Below are 20,000 nucleotides of genomic sequence, written 5' to 3'. Positions count from 1 at the left end.
TTTTCATCATTTATTCTCTACAAAAATCCTTCCGTAAAAGGAAAAAAAATGTATGACGGAATGACAGACAGAAATACCCATTTTTTTATATATATTTATATTTATTTATTGAAGGTAAATTGAGCAAATTGGCTATTTCTGGCAATTTATTGAAGTGTGTATCAAACTGGTAGCCCTTGGCATTAATCAGTACCCAAGAAGTAGCTCTTGCTTTCAAAAAGGTTGCTGACCCCTGCTCTACATTCTAAAATTAATCCATAATTTTTTTCAAAAACATTCGAATCATCTAGTTTTTCTCCATTTTTTTCGGTTGAATTTTAAAGAGTCGAAATTGAAGATAAAATGTTTCAAAATAAAATTGTCATTTTTTTTTTTCTGTTTTCTCCTCTTTTAAACCGTTCAATTAAGTGTTTTTTACATCATTTATTCTCTACAAAAAACCTTCCGTAAAAGGAAAAAAAATGTACGACAGAATGACAGACAGAAATACCCATTTTTTATATATATTTATATTTATTTATTAAAGGTAAATTGAGCAAATTGGCTATTTCTGGCAATTTATTGAAGTGTGTATCAAACTGGTAGCCCTTGGCATTAATCAGTACCCAAGAAGTAGCTCCTGCTTTCAAAAAGGTTGCTGACCCCTGCACTTATTTACTACTTTATTTTTTTCCACATTAAAAAAACAACATAATTTTTAAGGTGTGGCGGCTAATATTTTGCCGTGGTGCTTTGCCAAAATGAGCCAATAAGAGAAAACCTTGTTATTTGTACCTTTTTAGTGTTGAATCGTCGTTAGGAGGGACTTTTTTTTTATGGTTTGTGTTGTGGTTTGTGCAGCCCTTTGAGACACTAGTGATTTAGGGCTATAGAAGTAAACATTGATTGATTGATTGATAAACTGTTTCAAAATTTAATTTTCTTTTTTTTCCTGTTTTCTCCTCTTTTAAACCGTTCAATTAAGTGTTTTTTACATTTATTCTCTCCAAAAACCTTCCGTAAAAGGAAAAAAAATGTACGACGGAATGACAGACAGAAATACCCATTTTTTTATATATATTTATATTTATTTATTAAAGGTAAATTGAGCAAATTGGCTATTTCTGGCAATTGATTGAAGTGTGTATCAAACTGGTAGCCCTTGGCATTAATCAGTACCCAAGAAGTAGCTCTTGCTTTCAAAAAGGTTGGTGACCCCTGCTCTACATTATTTACTACTTTATTTTTGTTTCCACATTAAAAAAAAACATAATTTTTAAGGTGTGGCGGCTAATATTTTGCCGTGGTGCTTTGCCAAAATGAAATACATTAAGAAGAAACCCTGTTATTTGTACCTTTTAGTGTTGAATCGTCATTAGGAGGGACTTTTTTTTAATGTCGGCCTACCGAGGATGTTGTAGTGGTTTGTGTTGTGGTTTGTGCAGCCCTTTGAGACACTAGTGATTTAGGGCTATACAAGTAAACATTGATTAATTGATTGATAAACTGTTTCAAAATGTAATTTTCATTTTTTTCCGTGTTTTCTCCTCTTTTAAACCGTTCATTTAAGTGTTTTTTACATTTATTCTCTACAAAAAACCTTCCGTAAAAGGAAAAAAAATGTGCGACGGAATGACAGACAGAAATACCCACTTTTTTATATATATTTATATTTATTTATTAAAGGTAAATTGAGCAAATTGGCTATTTCTGGCAATTTATTGAAGTGTGTATCAAACTGGTAGCCCTTGGCATTAATCAGTACCCAAGAAGTAGTTCTTGCTTTCAAAAAGGTTGCTGACCCCTGCTCTACATTATTACTTTATTTTTGTTTCCACATTAAAAAAAAAACATAGCTCGGTTGGTAGAGTGGCCGTGCCAGCAACTTGAGGGTTGCAGGTTCGATTCCCGCTTCCGCCATCCTAGTCACTGCCGTTGTGTCCTTGGGCAAGACACTTTACCCACCTGCTCCCAGTGCCACCCACACTGGTTTAAATGTAACTTAGATATTGGGTTTCACTATTTAAAGCGCTTTGAGTCACTTGAGAAAAGCGCTATATAAATATAATTCACTTTTAAGGTGTGGCGGCTAATATTTTGCCGTGGTGCTTTGCCAAACTGAAATACATTAAGAGGAAACCTTGTTATTTGTACCTTTTTAGTGTTGAATCGTCGTTAGGAGGGACTTTTTTTTTAATGGTTTGTGTTGTGGTTTGTGCAGCCCTTTGAGACACTAGTGATTTAGGGCTATAGAAGTAAACATTGATTGATAAACTGTTTCAAAATTTAATTTTCATTTTTTTCCTGTTTTCTCCTCTTTTAAACCGTTCAATTAAGTGTTTTTTACATTTATTCTCTACAAAAAACCTTCCGTAAAAGAAAAAAATGTATGACGGAATGACAGACAGAAATACCGACTTTTTTATATATATTTATATTTATTTATTAAAGGTAAATTGAGCAAATTGGCTATTTCTGGCAATTGATTTAAGTGTGTATCAAACTGGTAGCCCTTGGCATTAATCAGTACCCAAGAAGTAGCTCTTGCTTTCAAAAAGGTTGCTGACCCCTGCTCTACATTCTAAAATTAATCCATAATTTTTTTCAAAAACATTCGAATCATCTAGTTTTTCTCCTTTTTTTTCGGTTGAATTTTGAATTTTAAAGAGTCGAAATTGAAGATAAAATGTTTCAAAATAAAATTGTCATTTTTTTTTTCTGTTTTCTCCTCTTTTGAACCGTTCAATTGTTTTTTTTCATCATTTATTCTCTACAAAAAACCTTCCGTAAAAGGAAAAAAAATGTATGACGGAATGACAGACAGAAATACCCACTTTTTTATATATATTTATATTTATTTATTAAAGGTAAATTGAGCAAATTGGCTATTTCTGGCAATTGATTGAAGTGTGTATCAAACTGGTAGCCCTTGGCATTAATCAGTACCCAAGAAGTAGCTCTTGCTTTCAAAAAGGTTGCTGACCCCTGCACTTATTTATTACTTTATTTTTGTTTCCACATTAAAAAAAAAACATAGCTCGGTTGGTAGAGTGGCCGTGCCAGCAACTTGAGGGTTGCAGGTTCGATTCCCGCTTGTGCCATCCTAGTTTACTGCCGTTGTGTCCTTGGGCAAGACACTTTACCCACCTGCTCCCAGTGCCACCCACACTGCTTTAAATGTAACTTAGATATTGGGTTTCACTATGTAAAGCGCTTTGAGTCACTTGAGAAAAGCGCTATATAAATATAATTCACTTTTAAGGTGTGGCGGCTAATATTTTGCCGTGGTGCTTTGCCAAAATGAGCCAATAAGAGGAAACCTTGTTATTTGTACCTTTTTAGTGTTGAATCGTCGTTAGGAGGGACTTTTTTTTCTATGGTTTGTGTTGTGGTTTGTGCAGCCCTTTGAGACACTAGTGATTTAGGGCTATAGAAGTAAACATTGATTGATGGACTTTTGCAAAGTGGGCCACCTTTCAAGCGAGTGTCTCGCCATGGAGCGGTTTAGCTCGGTTGGTAGAGTGGCCGTGCCAGCAACTTGAGGGTTGCAGGTTCGATTCCCGCTTCTGCCATCCTAGTCACTGCCGTTGTGTCCTTGGGCAAGACACTTTACCCACCTGCTCCCAGTGCCACCCACACTGCTTTAAATGTAACTTAGATATTGGGTGTCACTATTTAAAGCGCTTTGAGTCACTTGAGAAAAGCGCTATATAAATATAATTCACTTTTAAGGTGTGGCGGCTAATATTTTGCCGTGGTGCTTTGCCAAAATGAAATACATTAAGAGGAAACCTTGTTATTTGTACCTTTTTTAGTGTTGAATCGTCGTTAGGAGGGACTTTTTTTTTATGGTTTGTGTTGTGGTTTGTGCAGCCCTTTGAGACACTAGTGATTTAGGGCTATAGAAGTAAACATTGATTGATTGATTGATAAACTGTTTCAAAATGTAATTTTCATTTTTTTCCTGTTTTCTCCTCTTTTAAACCGTTCATTTAAGTGTTTTTTGCATCATTTATTCTCTACAAAAAACCTTCCGTAAAAGGAAAAAAAATGTACGACGAAATGACAGACAGAAATACCCACTTTTTTATATATATTTATATTTATTTATTAAAGGTAAATTGAGCAAATTTGCTATTTCTGGTAATTTATTGAAGTGTGTATCAAACTGGTAGCCCTTGGCATTAATCAGTACCCAAGAAGTAGCTCCTGCTTTCAAAAAGGTTGCTGACCCCTGCTCTACATTCTAAAATTAATCCATAATTTTTTTCAAAAACATTCGAATCATCTAGTTTTTCTCCATTTTTTTCGGTTGAATTTTAAAGAGTCGAAATTGAAGATAAAATTGTCATTTTTTTTTTCTGTTTTCTCCTCTTTTAAACCGTTCAATTAAGTGTTTTTTACATTTATTCTCTACAAAAAACCTTCTGTAAAAGGAAAAAAAATGTATGACGGAAATACCCACTTTTTTATGTATATTTATATTTATTTATTAAAGGTAAATTGAGCAAATTGGCTATTTCTGGCAATTTATTGAAGTGTGTATCAAACTGGTAACCCTTGGCATTAATCAGTACCCAAGAAGTAGCTCTTGCTTTCAAAAAGGTTGCTGACCCCTGCTCTACATTCTAAAATTAATCCATAATTTTTTTCAAAAACATTCCAATCATCTAGTTTTTCTCAATTTTTTTTCGGTTGAATTTTGAATTTTAAAGAGTCGAAATTGAAGATAAAATGTTTCAAAATAAAATTGTCATTTTTTTCCTGTTTTCTCCTCTTTTAAACCGTTCAATTAAGTGTTTTTTACATTTATTCTCTACAAAAAACCTTCCGTAAAAGGAAAAAAAATGTACGACGGAATGACAGACAGAATTACCCACTTTTTTATATATATTTATATTTATTTATTAAAGGTAAATTGAGCAAATTGGCTATTTCTGGCAATTGATTTAAGTGTGTATCAAACTGGTAGCCCTTGGCATTAATCAGTACCCAAGAAGTAGCTCTTGCTTTCAAAAAGGTTGCTGACCCCTGCTCTTATTTACTACTTTATTTTTGTTTCCACATCAAAAAAAAACATAATTTTTAAGGTGTGGCGGCTAATATTTTGCCGTGGTGCTTTGCCAAAATGAGCCAATAAGAGGAAACCTTGTTATTTGTACCTTTTTAGTGTTGAATCGTCGTTAGGAGGGACTTTTTTTTTATGGTTTGTGTTGTGGTTTGTGCAGCCCTTTGAGACACTAGTGATTTAGGGCTATAGAAGTAAACATTGATTGATAAACTGTTTCAAAATTTAATTTTCATTTTTTTTCCTGTTTTCTCCTCTTTTAAACCGTTCAATTAAGTGTTTTCTTTCATCATTTATTCTCTACAAAAAACCTTTCGTAAAAGGAAAAAAAATGTACGACGGAATGACAGACAGAAATACCCATTTTTTATATATATATTTATATTTATTTATTAAAGGTAAATTGAGCAAATTGGCTATTTCTGGCAATTGATTGAAGTGTGTATCAAACTGGTAGCCCTTGGCATTAATCAGTACCCAAGAAGTAGCTCTTGCTTTCAAAAAGGTTGCTGACCCCTGCTCTACATTCTAAAATTAATCCATAATTTTTTTCAAAAACATTCGAAACATCTAGTTTTTCTCCATTTTTTTCGGTTGAATTTTAAATTTTAAAGAGTCGAAATTGAAGATAAAATGTTTCAAAATAAAATTTTAATTTTTTTTTCTGTTTTCTCCTCTTTTGAACCGTTTAATTAAGTGTTTTTTACATTTATTCTCTACAAAAACCTTCCGTAAAAGGAAAAAAAATGTGCGATGGAATGACCCATTTTTTATATATATTTTTATTTACTAAAGGTAAATTGAGGAAATTGGCTATTTCTGGCAATTTATTGAAGTGTGTATCAAACTGGTAGCCCTTGGCATTAATCAGTACCCAAGAAGTAGCTCTTGCTTTCAAAAAGGTTGCTGACCCCTGCTCTACATTATTTATTACTTTATTTTTGTTTCCACATTAAAAAAAAAACATAATTTTTAAGGTGTGGCGGCTAATATTTTGCCGTGGTGCTTTGCCAAAATGAAATACATTAAGAGGAAGTGAGTGTGAATGTTGTCTATCTGTGTTGGCCCTGCGATGAGGTGGCGACTTGTCCAGGGTGTACCCTGCCTTCCGCCGGATTGTAGCTGAGATAGGCGCCAGCGCCCCCCGCGACCCCGAAAGGGAATAAGCAGTAGAAAATGGATGGATGGATGGAAACCCTGCAATTTGTACCTTTTAGTGTTGAATGGTCGTTAGGAGGGACTTTTTTTTAATGTGGGCCTACCGAGGATGTCGTAGTGGTTTGTGTTGTGCTTTGTGCAGCCCTTTGAGACACTAGTGATTTAGGGCTATACAAGTAAACATTGATTAATTGATTGATAAACTGTTTCAAAATGTAATTTTCATTTTTTTCCTGTTTTCTCCTCTTTTAAACCGTTCAATTGTGTTTTTTTCATCATTTATTCTCTACAAAAAACCTTCCGTAAAAGGAAAAAAAAATGTATGACGGAATGACAGACAGAAATACCCATTTTTTTTTAATATATATATAGATTTATTTATTTTAGGTAAATTGAGCAAATTGGCTATTTCTGGTAATTTATTGAAGTGTGTATCAAACTGGTAGCCCTTGGCATTAATCAGTACCCAAGAAGTAGCTCTTGCTTTCAAAAAGGTTGCTGACCCCTGCTCTACATTCTAAAATTAATCCATAATTTTTTTCAAAAACATTCGAATTATCTAGTTTTTCTCCATTTTTTTTCGGTTGAATTTTGAATTTTAATGAGTCGAAATTGAAGATAAAATGTTTCAAAATAAAATTTTCATTTTTTTTCCAGTTTTCTCCTCTTTTGAACCGTTCAATTGTGTTTTTTTCATCATTTATTCTCTACAAAAAACCTTCCGTAAAAGGAAAAAAAATGTATGACGGAAATACCCACTTTTTTATATATATATATATTTATTTATTAAAGGTAAATTGAGCAAATTGGCTATTTCTGGCAATTTATTGAAGTGTGTATCAAACTGGTAGCCCTTGGCATGAATCAGTACCCAAGAAGTAGCTCTTGCTTTCAAAAAGGTTGCTGACCCCTGCTCTACATTCTAAAATTAATCCATAATTTTTTTCAAAAACATTCCAATCATCTAGTTTTTCTCCATTTTTTTCGGTTGAATTTTAAAGAGTCGAAATTGAAGATAAAATGTTTCAAAATAAAATTGTCATTTTTTTTTCTGTTTTCTCCTCTTTTGAACCGTTCAATTAAGTGTTTTTTTTACATAATTTATTCTCTACAAAAAACCTTCCGTAAAAGGAAAAAAAATGTATGACGGAATGACAGACAGAAATACCCATTTTTTTATATATATTTATATTTATTTATTAAAGGTAAATTGAGCAAATTGGCTATTTCTGGCAATTTATTGAAGTGTGTATCAAACTGGTAGCCCTTGGCATTAATCAGTACCCAAGAAGTAGCTCTTGCTTTCAAAAAGGTTGGTGACCCCTGCTCTTATTTATTACTTTATTTTTGTTTCCACATTAAAAAACCCCATCATTTTTAAGGTGTGGCGGCTAATATTTTGCCGTGGTGCTTTGCCAAAATGAGCCAATAAGAGGAAACCTTGTTATTTGTACCTTTTTAGTGTTGAATCGTTGTTAGGAGGGACTTTTTTTCTATGGTTTGTGCAGCCCTTTGAGACACTAGTGATTTAGGGCTATAGAAGTAAACATTGATTGATGGACTTTTGCACAGTGGGCCACCTTTTCAAGCGAGTGTCTCGCCATGCAGGAAGAACATCGTTCCCCACGAGTACCGGCGCCACTTCCCCTCCAAGATGAAGGACCACAACTCTCACGACATCCTGCTGCTGTGCACCAGCTGCCACGCCGCCTCCAACGTGCACGACGGCTTCTTCAAGGAGCAGCTGGCCCACCAGTTCGACGCCCCGCTGGGCTGCGAGGCCGGCGTGCGCCTCATGGAGGACGCCGAGCGCCGGCGGGTGCGCTCGGCGGCCCGCGCCCTCCTCACTTCCGCCGACGCCCTGCCAGAGCAGCGGCGGCGGGAGCTGCAGACGCTGGTCCGGCGCTTTTTCGCCGCGGACGACGAGGGCGAGCCCAGCCAGGACGAGCTTCAGCGGGCCGCCGGCCTGGAGACCAGGTGAGTCGTCGTCGCCCCCCCCCCCCTGCTCTTGTCTCTGACGCCGGTCTCGCCCCTCCCCCCCCGTTCAGAATCTTCAACGAGGCCTACGTGCCGCACGGCCTGAAGGTGGTGCGCGCCCACGCCGAGCACGGCCTGCGGGGCCTGATGGACCTGGAGCGGCGCTGGCGGCAGCACTTCCTCAGCGCCATGCGCCCCGAGCACCTCCCCCCGCTCTGGTCCGTGCACCACAACCACGGCAAGTTCCTCCGCAAGTACGGAGACGACCTGCCCGTCAAACTCAACTAGGTGACGCCACCCCGAACCCCGCGCCGCCGTGACCGCCGAGGAGTCGTCACCGTGGCGTTGTCTGAGTCGGCACTTTTTAGACACCAGCCCGCTTATTTATGAACGTCAAAGATTTTTTTAATAGGAAAAAGCTTCATCGCACTTTGTGAAGACGGTTGTCCTACCTTTTTTTTTTTCCCGCCCTCTCGCCTGCTTCCCTTTTCCCCAAATATTGTCCGTGTCAAGGCAATAGATTTAGAATCTCCCTCCAGGGGGAGATTTGACGCCTCGCAGGCGGGAGAGCCATGCTAACGCCAGCTCGCTCCTTTTTTCCCCGATCCCCTCACTTAAACCGTGGCGCTCCCCCCCCCCCCCCACCCCCCCCCCCACCCCTCCCCCCACAGGGCGGGACGTCTCCGAGGTCCATGTTCTAGTGGGCCTCCTAGTCCCACGACACCCCTGGGGAGGGGGGTTCCGCTCCAAGCCCTGGTTAAGTTCATTTCCCTTTCCTACGTCCTTCTGCGACGTACCAAAAAACAAAAAAAAAACGCTAGCTGGCTCGTTAGCGCGACGACACAACCTCAGAGCAGAGAAATGAAATCTTTTTGTACGTTTTTGTCTCCCTAAATTCGAAATGAAAACCTCCAGAATAAAGTTTGTATTCAAAGAGAAACAAACCGGCCACGTTCTGAATTGTTTGTATTTCTTACAAAAATCACAGTTTGATAAATAAGTGTGAAGTGAAGTGAATTATATTTATATAGCGCTTTTCTCTAGTGACTCAAAGCGCTTTACATAGTGAAACCCAATATCTAAGTTACATTTAAAGCAGTGTGGGTGGCACTGGGAGCAGGTGGGTAAAGTGTCTTGCCCAAGGACACAACGGCATTGACTAGGATGGCGGAAGCGGGAATTGAACCTGCAACCCTCTACCAACCGAGCTATGCCGCCCCAATAGTCCATCCATCCATCTTCTTCCGCTTAAAGGCCTAACATACTTGCCAACCCTCCCGGATTTTCCCGAAATTCAGCGCCTCTCCCGAAAACCTCCTGGAAGGAATTTCCCCCCGAAATTCACGCCCCCTCCAGCTCCATGCGGGCATAAGTGGGGAGAGGCTGTTTTCACGTCCGCTTTCCTGTTATCCATCCATCCATTTTCTACCGCTTAGTCCCTTTTGGGGTCGCGGGGGGCGCTGGCGCCTATCTCAGCTACAATCGGGCGGAAGGCGGGGTACACCCTGGACAAGTCGCCACCTCATCGCAGGGCCAACACAGATAGACAGACAACATTCACACACTAGGGCCAATTTAGTGTTGCCAATCAACCTATCCCCAGGTGCATGTCTTTGGAGGTGGGAGGGGCCTATCCCCAGGTGCATGTCTTTGGAGGTGGGAGGGGCCTATCCCCAGGTGCATGTCTTTGGAGGTGGGAGGGGCCTATCCCCAGGTGCATGTCTTTGGAAGTGGGAGGAAGCCGGAGAACCCGGAGGGAACCCACGCATTCACGGGGAGAACATGCAAACTCCACACAGAAAGATCCCCAGCCTGGATTTGAACCCAGGACTGCAGGACCTTCGTATTGTATTGTGTTCTTCCACTTAAAGACCTAACATCTTTACCAACCCTCCCGGATTGTCCGGGAGACTCCCGAAATTCAGCACCTCTCCCGAAAACCTCCTGGAAGAAATTTCCCCCCGAAATTCACGCCCCCTCCAGCTCCATGCGGGCATGAGTGGGGAGAGGCTGTTTTCACGTCCGCTTTCCTGTTATCCATCCATCCATTTCCTACCGCTTATTCCCTTTTGGGGTCGCGGGGGGCGCTGGCGCCTATCTCAGGCACAATCGGGCGGAAGGCAGGGTACACCCTGGACAAGTCGCCACCTCATCGCAGGGCCAACACAGATAGACAGACAACATTCACACAGTAGGGCCAATTTAGTGTTGCCAATCAACCTATCCCCAGGTGCATGTCTTTGGAGGTGGGAGGGGCCTATCCCCAGGTGCATGTCTTTGGAGGTGGGAGGGGCCTATCCCCAGGTGCATGTCTTTGGAAGTGGGAGGAAGCCGGAGTACCCGGAGGGAACCCACGCAGTCACGGGGAGAACATGCAAACTCCACACAGAAAGATCCCGAGCCTGGATTTGAACCCAGGACTGCAGGACCTTCGTATTGTGAGGCAGACGCACTAACCCCTCTGCCACCGTGAAGCTGATAAATAGTCCATCCATCTTCTTACTTGCCAACCCTCCCGGATTTTCCTGAAATTCAGCGCCTCTCCCGAAAACCTCCTGGAAGAAATTTCCCCCCGAAATTCACGCCCCCTCCAGCTCCATGCGGGCATGAGTGGGGAGAGGCTGTTTTCACGTCCGCTTTCCTGTTATATAAACAGCTTGCCTGCCCCAATCACGTTACAACATGAAGTGAAGTATATTTATATAGCGCTTTTCTCTAGTGACTCAAAGCGCTTTACGTAGTGAAACCCAATATCTAAGTCACATTTAAAGCAGTGTGGGTGGCACCGGGAGCAGGTGGGTAAAGTGTCTTGCCCAAGGACACAACGGCAGTGACTAGGACGGCGGAAGCGGGGATCGAACCTGCAACCCTCAAGTTGCTGGCACGGCCGCTCTACCAACCGAGCTAAACCGCCCCACATCTACGGGTTTTTTTAATAAAAAACTGCACAAACAAAGAGACGAAGGGGAAGAACGAGGAAGTTGCAGCCACGGCGACGCCGTCTGTAAAAGTGATTCTATGTTGTCTGTCGCCATCTCCTGGTGAATGTTGGCTATAGCCTTATGGGGTTGCTTTCTGATTGGCCAACGATTTACGGGGTGTTGTGCACCTGACGGCAGGTGACGCAAATGGCAGAACAAAGGTTACTCAAATAGTGAAAGGTAAGTGTTGGTTTTTTTTTTTAGTAACCAGCAAGCACGGTACAGTTAGTAGAACTGTGTTTTTATTACTGTGTATTTGATAGGTGACGTCTGAAATTAAACTATTTCTTTTATTTATTTATATATATATATATATATATATATATATATATATATATATATATATATAATAAAATTAATATATATAGCTAGAATTCATTGAAAGTCAAGTATTTAATACATACATATGTTTATATATATTTATATATATATATATATATATATATATGAAATAATCAAGTTGGTCAATTATACTCGTCCACGCCCCACCCACGTACACGCCCCCCCCCACCTCCCGAAATCGGAGGTCCCAAGGTTGGCAAGTATGAGGCCTACTGAAATGAGATGTTCTTATTTAAACAGGGATAGCAGCTCCATTCTATGTGTCATACTTCATAATTTCGCGATATTGTCATATTTTTGCTGAAAGGATTTAGTAGAGAACATCGATGATAAAGTTTGCCACTTTTGGTCGCTAATAAAAAAAGCCTTGCCTGTACCGGAAGTAGCAGACGATGTGCGGGTGACGTCACGGGTTGTGGAGCTCCTCACATCTGAACATTGTTTATAATCATGGCCACCAGCAGCGAGGGCGATTCGGACCGACAAAGCGACGATTTCCCCATTAATTTGAGCGATGATGAAAGATTCGTGGATGAGGAAAGTGAGAGTGAAGGACTAGAAAGAAAAGAAAAAAACTAGACGGCAGAGCGATTCCGATGTTTTTAGACACATTTATTAGGATAATTCTGGAAAATCCCTTATCTGCTTTTTGTGTTACTAGTGTTTTAGTGAGATTATATGGTCGTACCTGAAAGGTCGGAGGAGTGTCTCAGAAAGAAGCCACGTTTCTCGACAAAGCGGTGGAAGCATCCGACGGTCGGGGGCGGCCGGTGGGAGGAGGCAAGAGAGTCCGCAGCTGCCTCTTTGACAGGTGCAGGAGGAACGACGCAAGCTCTCCGCTCATGTCTACGGTAAGAGCCGACTTATTACCACCATTTTCTCACCGAAACCTGCCGGTTGACATGTGGTAGGGAACCATGTTCACTTGACCGCTCTGTTCCATAGTAAAGCTTCACCGTCATCTTTCGGGAATGTAAACAAGGAAACACCGGCTGTGTTTGTGTTGCTAAAGGCGGCCGCAATACACCGCTTCCCACTTTGATTGATTGATTGATTGATACTTTTATTAGTAGTTTGCACAGTACAGTACATATTCCGTACAATTGACCACTAAATGGTAACACCCGAATAAGTTTTTCAACGTGTTTAAGTCGGGGTCCACTTACATCTTTCTTCTTTGACGTCTCCATTATTCATTGAACAAATTGCAAAAGATTCAGCAACACAGATGTCCAGAATATTGTGGAATTATGCGGTGAAAAGAGACGACTTATAGCTGGGAACGGTGCGCAAAATTTAAAATTGCAATTTAGTAAACTAAAAAGCCCGTATTGGCATGTGTTGAAATGTTAATATTTCATCATTGATATATAAACTATCAGACTGTGTGGTCGCTAGTAGTGGCTTAAAGTAGGCCTTTCACCGAGGTCGGATCGCGGGGGCAGCAGCCTAAGCAGGGAAGCCCAGACTTCCCTCTCCCCAGCCCCTTCGTCCAGCTCCTGCCAGGGGATCCTGAGGCGTTCCCAGGCCAGCCGGGAGACATAGTCTTCCCAACATGTCCTGGGTCTTCCCCGTGCCCATCCTGACCAGAGGCCCGAACCACCTCATCTGGCTCCTCTCCATGTGGAGGAGCAGCTTCTTAACTCTGAGCTCCTCCCAGATCACAGAGCTTCTCACCCTATCTCTAAGGGAGAGACCCACACCCATTCCGGCCTCTTACCCATACCCATGATCTTGTCCTTTCGGTCATGACCCAAAGCTCATGACCATAGGTGAGGATGGGAACGTAAATCGACCGGTAAATTGAGAGCTTTGCCTTCCGGCTCAGCTCCTTCTTCACCACAACGGATCGATACAGCGTCCGCATTACTGAAGACGCCGCACCAGTCCGCCTGTCGATCTCACCATCCACTCTTCCCTCACTTGTGAACAAGACTCCGAGGTACTTGAATCTCTTCCCAACCCGGAGATGGCACGCCACCCTTTTCTGGGTGAGAACAATGTGAGGTGCTGATTCTCACCCAAGCTTCTCACCCTATCTCTAAGGGAGAGACCTGCCACCCGGCGGAGGAAGCTCATCTCGGCCGCTTGTACCCGTGATCTTGTCTTTTCGGTCATGACCCAAAGCTCATGACCATAGGTGAGGATGGGAATGTAAATTGAGAGCTTTGCCTTCCGGCTCAGCTCCTTCTTCACCACAACGGATTGATACAGCGTCCGCATTACCGAAGACGCCGCACCGATCCGCCTGTCGATCTCACATCCACTCTTCCCTCACTTCTGAACAAGACTCCGAGGTACTTTAATCTCTTCCCCAACCCGGAGATGGCACTCCACCCTTTTCTGGGTGAGAACTATGTGATGTGCTGATTCTCACCCAAGCTTCTCACCCTATCTCTAAGGGAGAGACCTGCCACCCGGCGGAGGAATCTCATCTCGGCCACTTGTACCCGTGATCTTGTCTTTTCGGTCATAACCCAAAGCTCATGACCATAGGTGAGGATGGGAACGTAGATCGACCGGTAAATTGAGAGCTTTGCCTTCCGGCTCGGCTCCTTCTTCACCACAACGGATCGATACAGCGTCCGCATTACTGAAGACGCCGCACCGATCCGCCTGTCGATCTCACCATCCACTCTTCCCTCACTTCTGAACAAGACTCCGAGGGTCTTGAATCTCTTCCCCAACCCGGAGATGGCACTCCACCCTTTTCCGGGTGAGAACTATGTGAGGTGCTGATTCTCAGCCGAGTCTTCTCACCCAAGCTTCTCACCCTATCTTTAAGGGAGAGACCTGCCACACGGCGGAGGAATCTCATCTCGGCCGCTTGTACCCGTGATCTTGTCTTTTCGGTCATGACCCAAAGCTCATGACCATAGGTGAGGATGGGAACGTAGATCGACCGGTAAATTGAGAGCTTTGCCTTCCGGCTCAGCTCCTTCTTCACCACAACGGATCGATACAACGTCCGCATTACTGAAGACGCCGCACCGATCCGCCTGTGGATCTCACGATCCACTCTTCCCTCACTTCTGAACAAGACTACGAGGTACTTGAACTCCTCCACTTGGGGCAGGGTCTCCCCTCCAACCCAGAGAAGGCACTCCACCCTTTTCCGGGCGAGAACCATGGACATCCCAGTCGCTTCACACTCTGCTGCGAACAGATCCAGTGAGAGCTGAAGATCCTGGCCAGATGAAGCCATCAGGACCACGTCATCTGCAAAAAAGCAGAGACCTAATCCTGCAGCCACTAAACCGGAACCCCTCAACGCTTTGACTGCTCCTAGAAATTCTGTCCAAAAAAGTTATGAACAGGGCCCGATCCACTGACTCGGACTTGGAGTTTCTGATTCTCATCCCAGATCTCAACCCCAAGAGAAACAAACCAGCCAAGTTCTGTATCGTTTGTTTTATTTCTTTCTTACAAAATCACAGTTTGATAAATAGTCTGTAGAAAAACCAAAAAAAGACGGTACAAAATCGAGACGCTTGCCATCGAACGTGACTTTTAGTGGTCGTGTACAATCTAGTTCTGCTGGGTTAAGGCCTCTAGATTTTGGCGTGAGAACAATCCCGTCATCCGGCTTTCATGGCTCATGTGCAAAGGAAAAAAAGGTGTGGACATGCTAATCGCTAACGGTCGGTGTCGACTATGGCACGTGCGGCGGCTTCATTCGTCTTCTCCGGGTTTCCACTTCCAAGTTTTGTTCATCAAGCCGCCGAGGAGTGAAAATCACTCCGACATCTTTACTGCATGACCGAGACATTACACTCGTAAAAGTACTGCATATTCGTATCGTTCCGACGAAAACGACGATCTCGCACCGAAAGGGGATCGCTTGGTCGTAGAAAACCGTTGGGTCACTCTTGAGTTCCTAACGAGTCCGCTTCTTCGCGGGTTCGCAAGATTGTCACGTTAACAAAAAAAGGGGGATAAAATCTTCGGCTTCAGTTCGGAAATTAAAAAACGAGAAACCTGCCAATTAAAAATCGGTGTGTGACACGAACTGTTCCGATATTTGGTCAAATGTTTTGGTGGGGCGGAATACTCGACTCACGCCACTCAGAAGTCCACCGGGTCCAGGTCTGGATCAGCGCCAAGGCTGTGTTCACGTCCGGTTTAGTTCAAGCCTCTGGTGTCCACAATGACTAAAGACCAGGTGCTTGGTTTACGGGGCCTGTGGGAACGGTAAGTAAATCGGGACTGAATCCAGATGAATCGGCCGAGTGTGAACACAGCCTGAAGTGTCATCTAAACCGGAATTCCTTCAGTCCAAGTATTTAAGGGATGACCAGTCATTTTGTTGCAAAGTCTTAAACAAGTTTTCTGTTTGGTCCAAGTCTCTTGTACACTACATTATAGTTTGTTTGTCTAGAAAATGCTCCTGGTCTTAACCAAGCCCTAAATAGTTCTCTGTCAAAGACCACTTCATCCAAGTCTCTAGCTTGGTTCTCAAATGACCCGGTCTAAGCAAATGTGGAACTTGAAAAAACTGTTCAAAATGTCACGAGCATCAGGTCTTGCATAAGTCCTAAGTCGCTGGTTCCGAGTACAAGAAGAAATCTCCCATTGATAGATTTAAGCATCCTTTTAAAGTCCTAGAAGAGTCGAAAGTCCTTTGGTACAAGTGCTCAGTCTTTTGGTCAAAGTGTGACGGAAGTCTTATCGAATGGTTCTGTGGAACTAGTACACAGATCTAACAGAAGTCGAAAGGGACTCCTGAAGTTCAAAAATCTTTCCGTGGCCCAGGATTTGTTTGATCCAAGTCTTCAGTCATATCTCACCTGACGTAAGTGATGCAAGCAACCACAAATCCAAAGGTCCTAAGTTCAAGTCCCTAGCGGGTCATTCATCCAAAACTACACCCAAGTACACAAGTCCTTAAGTCCTACGTCTCTGCAGAAAGACAAAACCAAAGAATCCGAAGGGCTTTTAAGCGGCAAGCGACATCTTCTTTGCAGTCCCGCCTCCGTCCTCCCCCGGGTTCTCCAGTCATTATTGCTTACGTGTTCAAACATACCACATTGTCCAGGTTTTTTCTCCATGGGACATTTCACAAGAGTCCAGCAGGCAACTTCTGAGAGGCGAGCCGGTAGTTGCTGGTACGGTCAAGGGGTTGCGGCGGCGTTCTTTGGGGTTTACTTGAAAAGACGCCAGGCGGTAACATTGGCACTCGTACAAAAAATAAATACCCTGGAAGCTTGGCACTATGGGAAAGAAATCTGATTTTTTTGTTTTTAACTATTTACCAATTCTCACAGACTATGAAGGCTGTAACTCTTGTCACTAGCATGGAAACCATAGAGCTTCTATTCCTAGAGACGGTTTTTAGCACAACGGACATCAAAATGAAGTATCTAACATGAATGGAACTACGGACGGTGCTGTTGTCTCTTATTTCCTCATCAAGCAAGACTAAGGGTTGGAATTGTACCCCTTGGTTCTCCTTTTAGCCCTCAGCCCTTTGTTCCCGTCGAGCAAGGGGTTTCCAGTCTCCCGTAAGGTTAAGAGAAAGGCTAAGGGCTACACAGCTCTTGAAACCCAATCTTTCTCGCCAGAGACCACAAGATCCAGCTTTAGCGGAAGTTTCAGGATCTGTGTGGACCTTGTTCAGGGGCAGACCAAGTCAAAGGTGACCCCCAAAGATGCTGGTGATGGGTTGGTCCAGTTCGGGGCCTGCTGATGCCCTGGGGAAGGGGCGGCTAAGGGCTACACAGCTCTTGAAACCCAATCTTTCTCGCCAGAGACCACAAGATCCAGCTTTAGCGGAAGTTTCAGGATCTGTGTGGACCTTGTTCAGGGGCAGACCAAGTCAAAGGTGACCCCCAAAGATGCTGGTGATGGGTTGGTCCAGTTCGGGGCCTGCTGATGCCCTGGGGAAGGGGCGGCTAAGGGCTACACAGCTCTTGAAACCCAATCTTTCTCGCCAGAGACCACAAGATCCAGCTTTAGCGGAAGTTTCAGGATCTGTGTGGACCTTGTTCAGGGGCAGACCAAGTCAAAGGCGACCCCCAAAGATGCTGGTGATGGGTTGGTCCAGTTCGGGGCCTGCTGATGCCCTGGGGAAGGGGCGGCTAAGGGCTACACAGCTCTTGAAACCCAATCTTTCTCGCCACAGACCACAAGATCCAGCTTTAGCGGAAGTTTCAGGATCTGTGTGGACCTTGTTCAGGGGCAGACCAAGTCAAAGGCGACCTCCAAAGATGCTGGTGATGGGTTGGTCCAGTGCGGGGCCTGCTGATGCCCTGGGAGGGGGCTGCCCGTTAAGAGAGAAGCTAAGGGCTACACAGCTCTTGAAACCCAATCTTTCTCGCCAGAGACCACAAGATCCAGCTTTAGCGGAAGTTTCAGGATCTGTGTGGACCTTGTTCAGGGGCAGACCAAGTCAAAGGCAACCCCCAAAGATGCTGGTGATGGGTTGGTCCAGTGCGGGGCCTGCAGATGCCCTGGGAGGGGGCTTCCCGTTAAGAGAGAGGCTAAGGGCTACACAGCTCTTGAAACCCAATCTTTCTCGCCACAGACCACAAGATCCAGCTTTAGCGGAGGTTTCAGGATCTGTGTGGACCTTGTTAAGGGGCAGACCAAGTCAAAGGCGACCCCCAAAGATGCCGGTGATGGGTTGGTCCAGTTCGGGGCCTGCTGATGCCCTGGGGAAGGGGCGGCTAAGGGCTACACAGCTCTTGAAACCCAATCTTTCTCGCCACAGACCACAAGATCCAGCTTTAGCGGAAGTTTCAGGATCTGTGTGGACCTTGTTCAGGGGCAGACCAAGTCAAAGGCGACCCCCAAAGATGCTGGTGATGGGTTGGTCCAGTGCGGAGCCTGCTGATCCCCTGGGGAGGGTGCTGCCCGTTAAGAGAGAGGCTAAGGGCTACACAGCTCTTGAAACCCAATCTTTCTCGCCAGAGACCACAAGATCCAGCTTTAGCGGAAGTTTCAGGATCTGTGTGGACCTTGTTCAGGGGCAGACCAAGTCAAAGGCGACCCCCAAAGATGCCGGTGATGCGTTGGTCCAGTTCGGGGCCTGCTGATGCCCTGGGGAAGGGGCGGCTAAGGGCTACACAGCTCTTGAAACCCAATCTTTCTCGCCACAGACCACAAGATCCAGCTTTAGCGGAAGTTTCAGGATCTGTGTGGACCTTGTTCAGGGGCAGACCAAGTCAAAGGCGACCCCCAAAGATGCTGGTGATGGGTTGGTCCAGTGCGGGGCCTGCGGATGCCCTGGGAGGGGGCTGCCCGTTAAGAGAGAGGCTAAAGGCTACACAGCTCTTGAAACCCAATCTTTCTCGCCAGAGACCACAAGATCCAGCTTTAGCGGAAGTTTCAGGATCTGTGTGGACCTTGTTCAGGGGCAGACCAAGTCAAAAGCGACCCCCAAAGATGCTGGTGATGGGTTGGTCCAGTGCGGGGCCTGCTGATCCCCTGGGGAGGGGGCTGCCCGTTAAGAGAGAGGCTAAGGGCTACACAGATCTTGAAACCCAATCTTTCTCGCCAGAGACCACAAGATCCAGCTTTAGCGGAAGTTTCAGGATCTGTGTGGACCTTTTTCGGGGGCAGACCAAGTCAAAGTCGACCCCCCAAAGATGCTGGTGATGGGTTGGTCCAGTGCGGGTCCTGCAGGTGCCCTGGTGAGGGGGCTGCCCGAGGGCCCCTGCAGGCGCTGTAGTTCTAGGATGCTGTTAATGGCGCTCTGCAGGCTTTCACTGAGCACGTTGTCCTCCTGGAGGGAGCCGGGTGCTGGCGGCACGTCCAGCCTGAGGCATTTCAACTTGGGTGCGTCCCTCGGGGGCGGCTCAAAGCGGACGGCTTGCAGCATTGGAAGAGGATCTGTCATGTTGGATAGCCGGGCGTGCGTGGAGTTCTCATCGCCCCCCAGATGTCCGGATGATCCGTTGGTTGACTGAGGGGGGTTGGCCGCGCCACCATTGGTCAGCTCGCCCCTGTGGTCCCGCTTCAAAGAACTGTGCACAACCTCCTGCTTTATAGTGAGCCGGAGAGCCCCCCTGGAACTGGAGCGGTAGGTTTTAAGACCCGGCGGTCGGTCCGAGAGTCTGGTCCAGGCCGGGGGCGGAGACGAGGCCCCCGAGGAAGACGCTGACGCGGCCAAGGACATCATGAAGGACTCTGAAAAGAAACTGCTGTCACTGAATTTGTCAATAAAGTGGTCTACACGGCCTTTGAGGAGGCGGACCTGGGTCTTTGCGAGCTCGCCGTCTGTCCTCTCCCAAAGAGAATCGCTCAGCCTGCAGGAAGAGGCGCTCCAGCATCACCATTTCAGCCGACGGACTCTCCTGCTGTAGGAACCGCACACGGTAAGGTTTTGTCCACACAATACCAGTGTTAGAATAATTGTTTCTAAATTATCACCAATAACTTTGTATTACTTTGTGTTCCGGACAAGAAGACAACAGGCTGAAACCTTGCAAGAAGAATGCTCGTAAAAACTCCACTGGGACTACGAAGCGGACAGATGGCAGCATCTGCCCAACTTC

General features: G+C 44.5%; 2 protein-coding genes across 2 annotated transcripts in view; one reads left to right on the top strand and one right to left on the bottom strand.

The window, feature by feature from the left end:
* The window catches only part of exd2 (exonuclease 3'-5' domain containing 2), a 23,351-nt gene extending 14,225 nt beyond the window's left edge, over window positions 1-9,126 (top strand). Inside the window, exons 9-10 of the mRNA XM_061885948.1 lie at window positions 7,814-8,182; window positions 8,254-9,126. Coding sequence (XP_061741932.1) covers window positions 7,814-8,182; window positions 8,254-8,470 — 586 coding nt within the window. The 3' untranslated portion in view covers window positions 8,471-9,126. The remainder of the gene's footprint in view (window positions 1-7,813; window positions 8,183-8,253) is intronic.
* Window positions 9,127-14,906: 5,780 nt separating this feature from the next.
* Window positions 14,907-20,000, bottom strand: part of si:ch211-168d23.3 (BRD4-interacting chromatin-remodeling complex-associated protein) — a 12,176-nt gene continuing 7,082 nt past the window's right edge. The window contains 3 exon segments of the mRNA XM_061886899.1: window positions 14,907-19,153; window positions 19,156-19,632; window positions 19,700-19,802. Coding sequence (XP_061742883.1) covers window positions 18,969-19,153; window positions 19,156-19,632; window positions 19,700-19,802 — 765 coding nt within the window. The 3' untranslated portion in view covers window positions 14,907-18,968.

The sequence above is a fragment of the Nerophis ophidion genome, linkage group LG24, assembly GCF_033978795.1.
Source record: "Nerophis ophidion isolate RoL-2023_Sa linkage group LG24, RoL_Noph_v1.0, whole genome shotgun sequence".
Classification (NCBI taxonomy): Eukaryota; Metazoa; Chordata; class Actinopteri; order Syngnathiformes; family Syngnathidae; genus Nerophis; species Nerophis ophidion.
The sequence above is the reverse complement of the archived record's forward strand: the minus strand, read 5'-3'. Positions and strand labels throughout refer to the sequence as shown.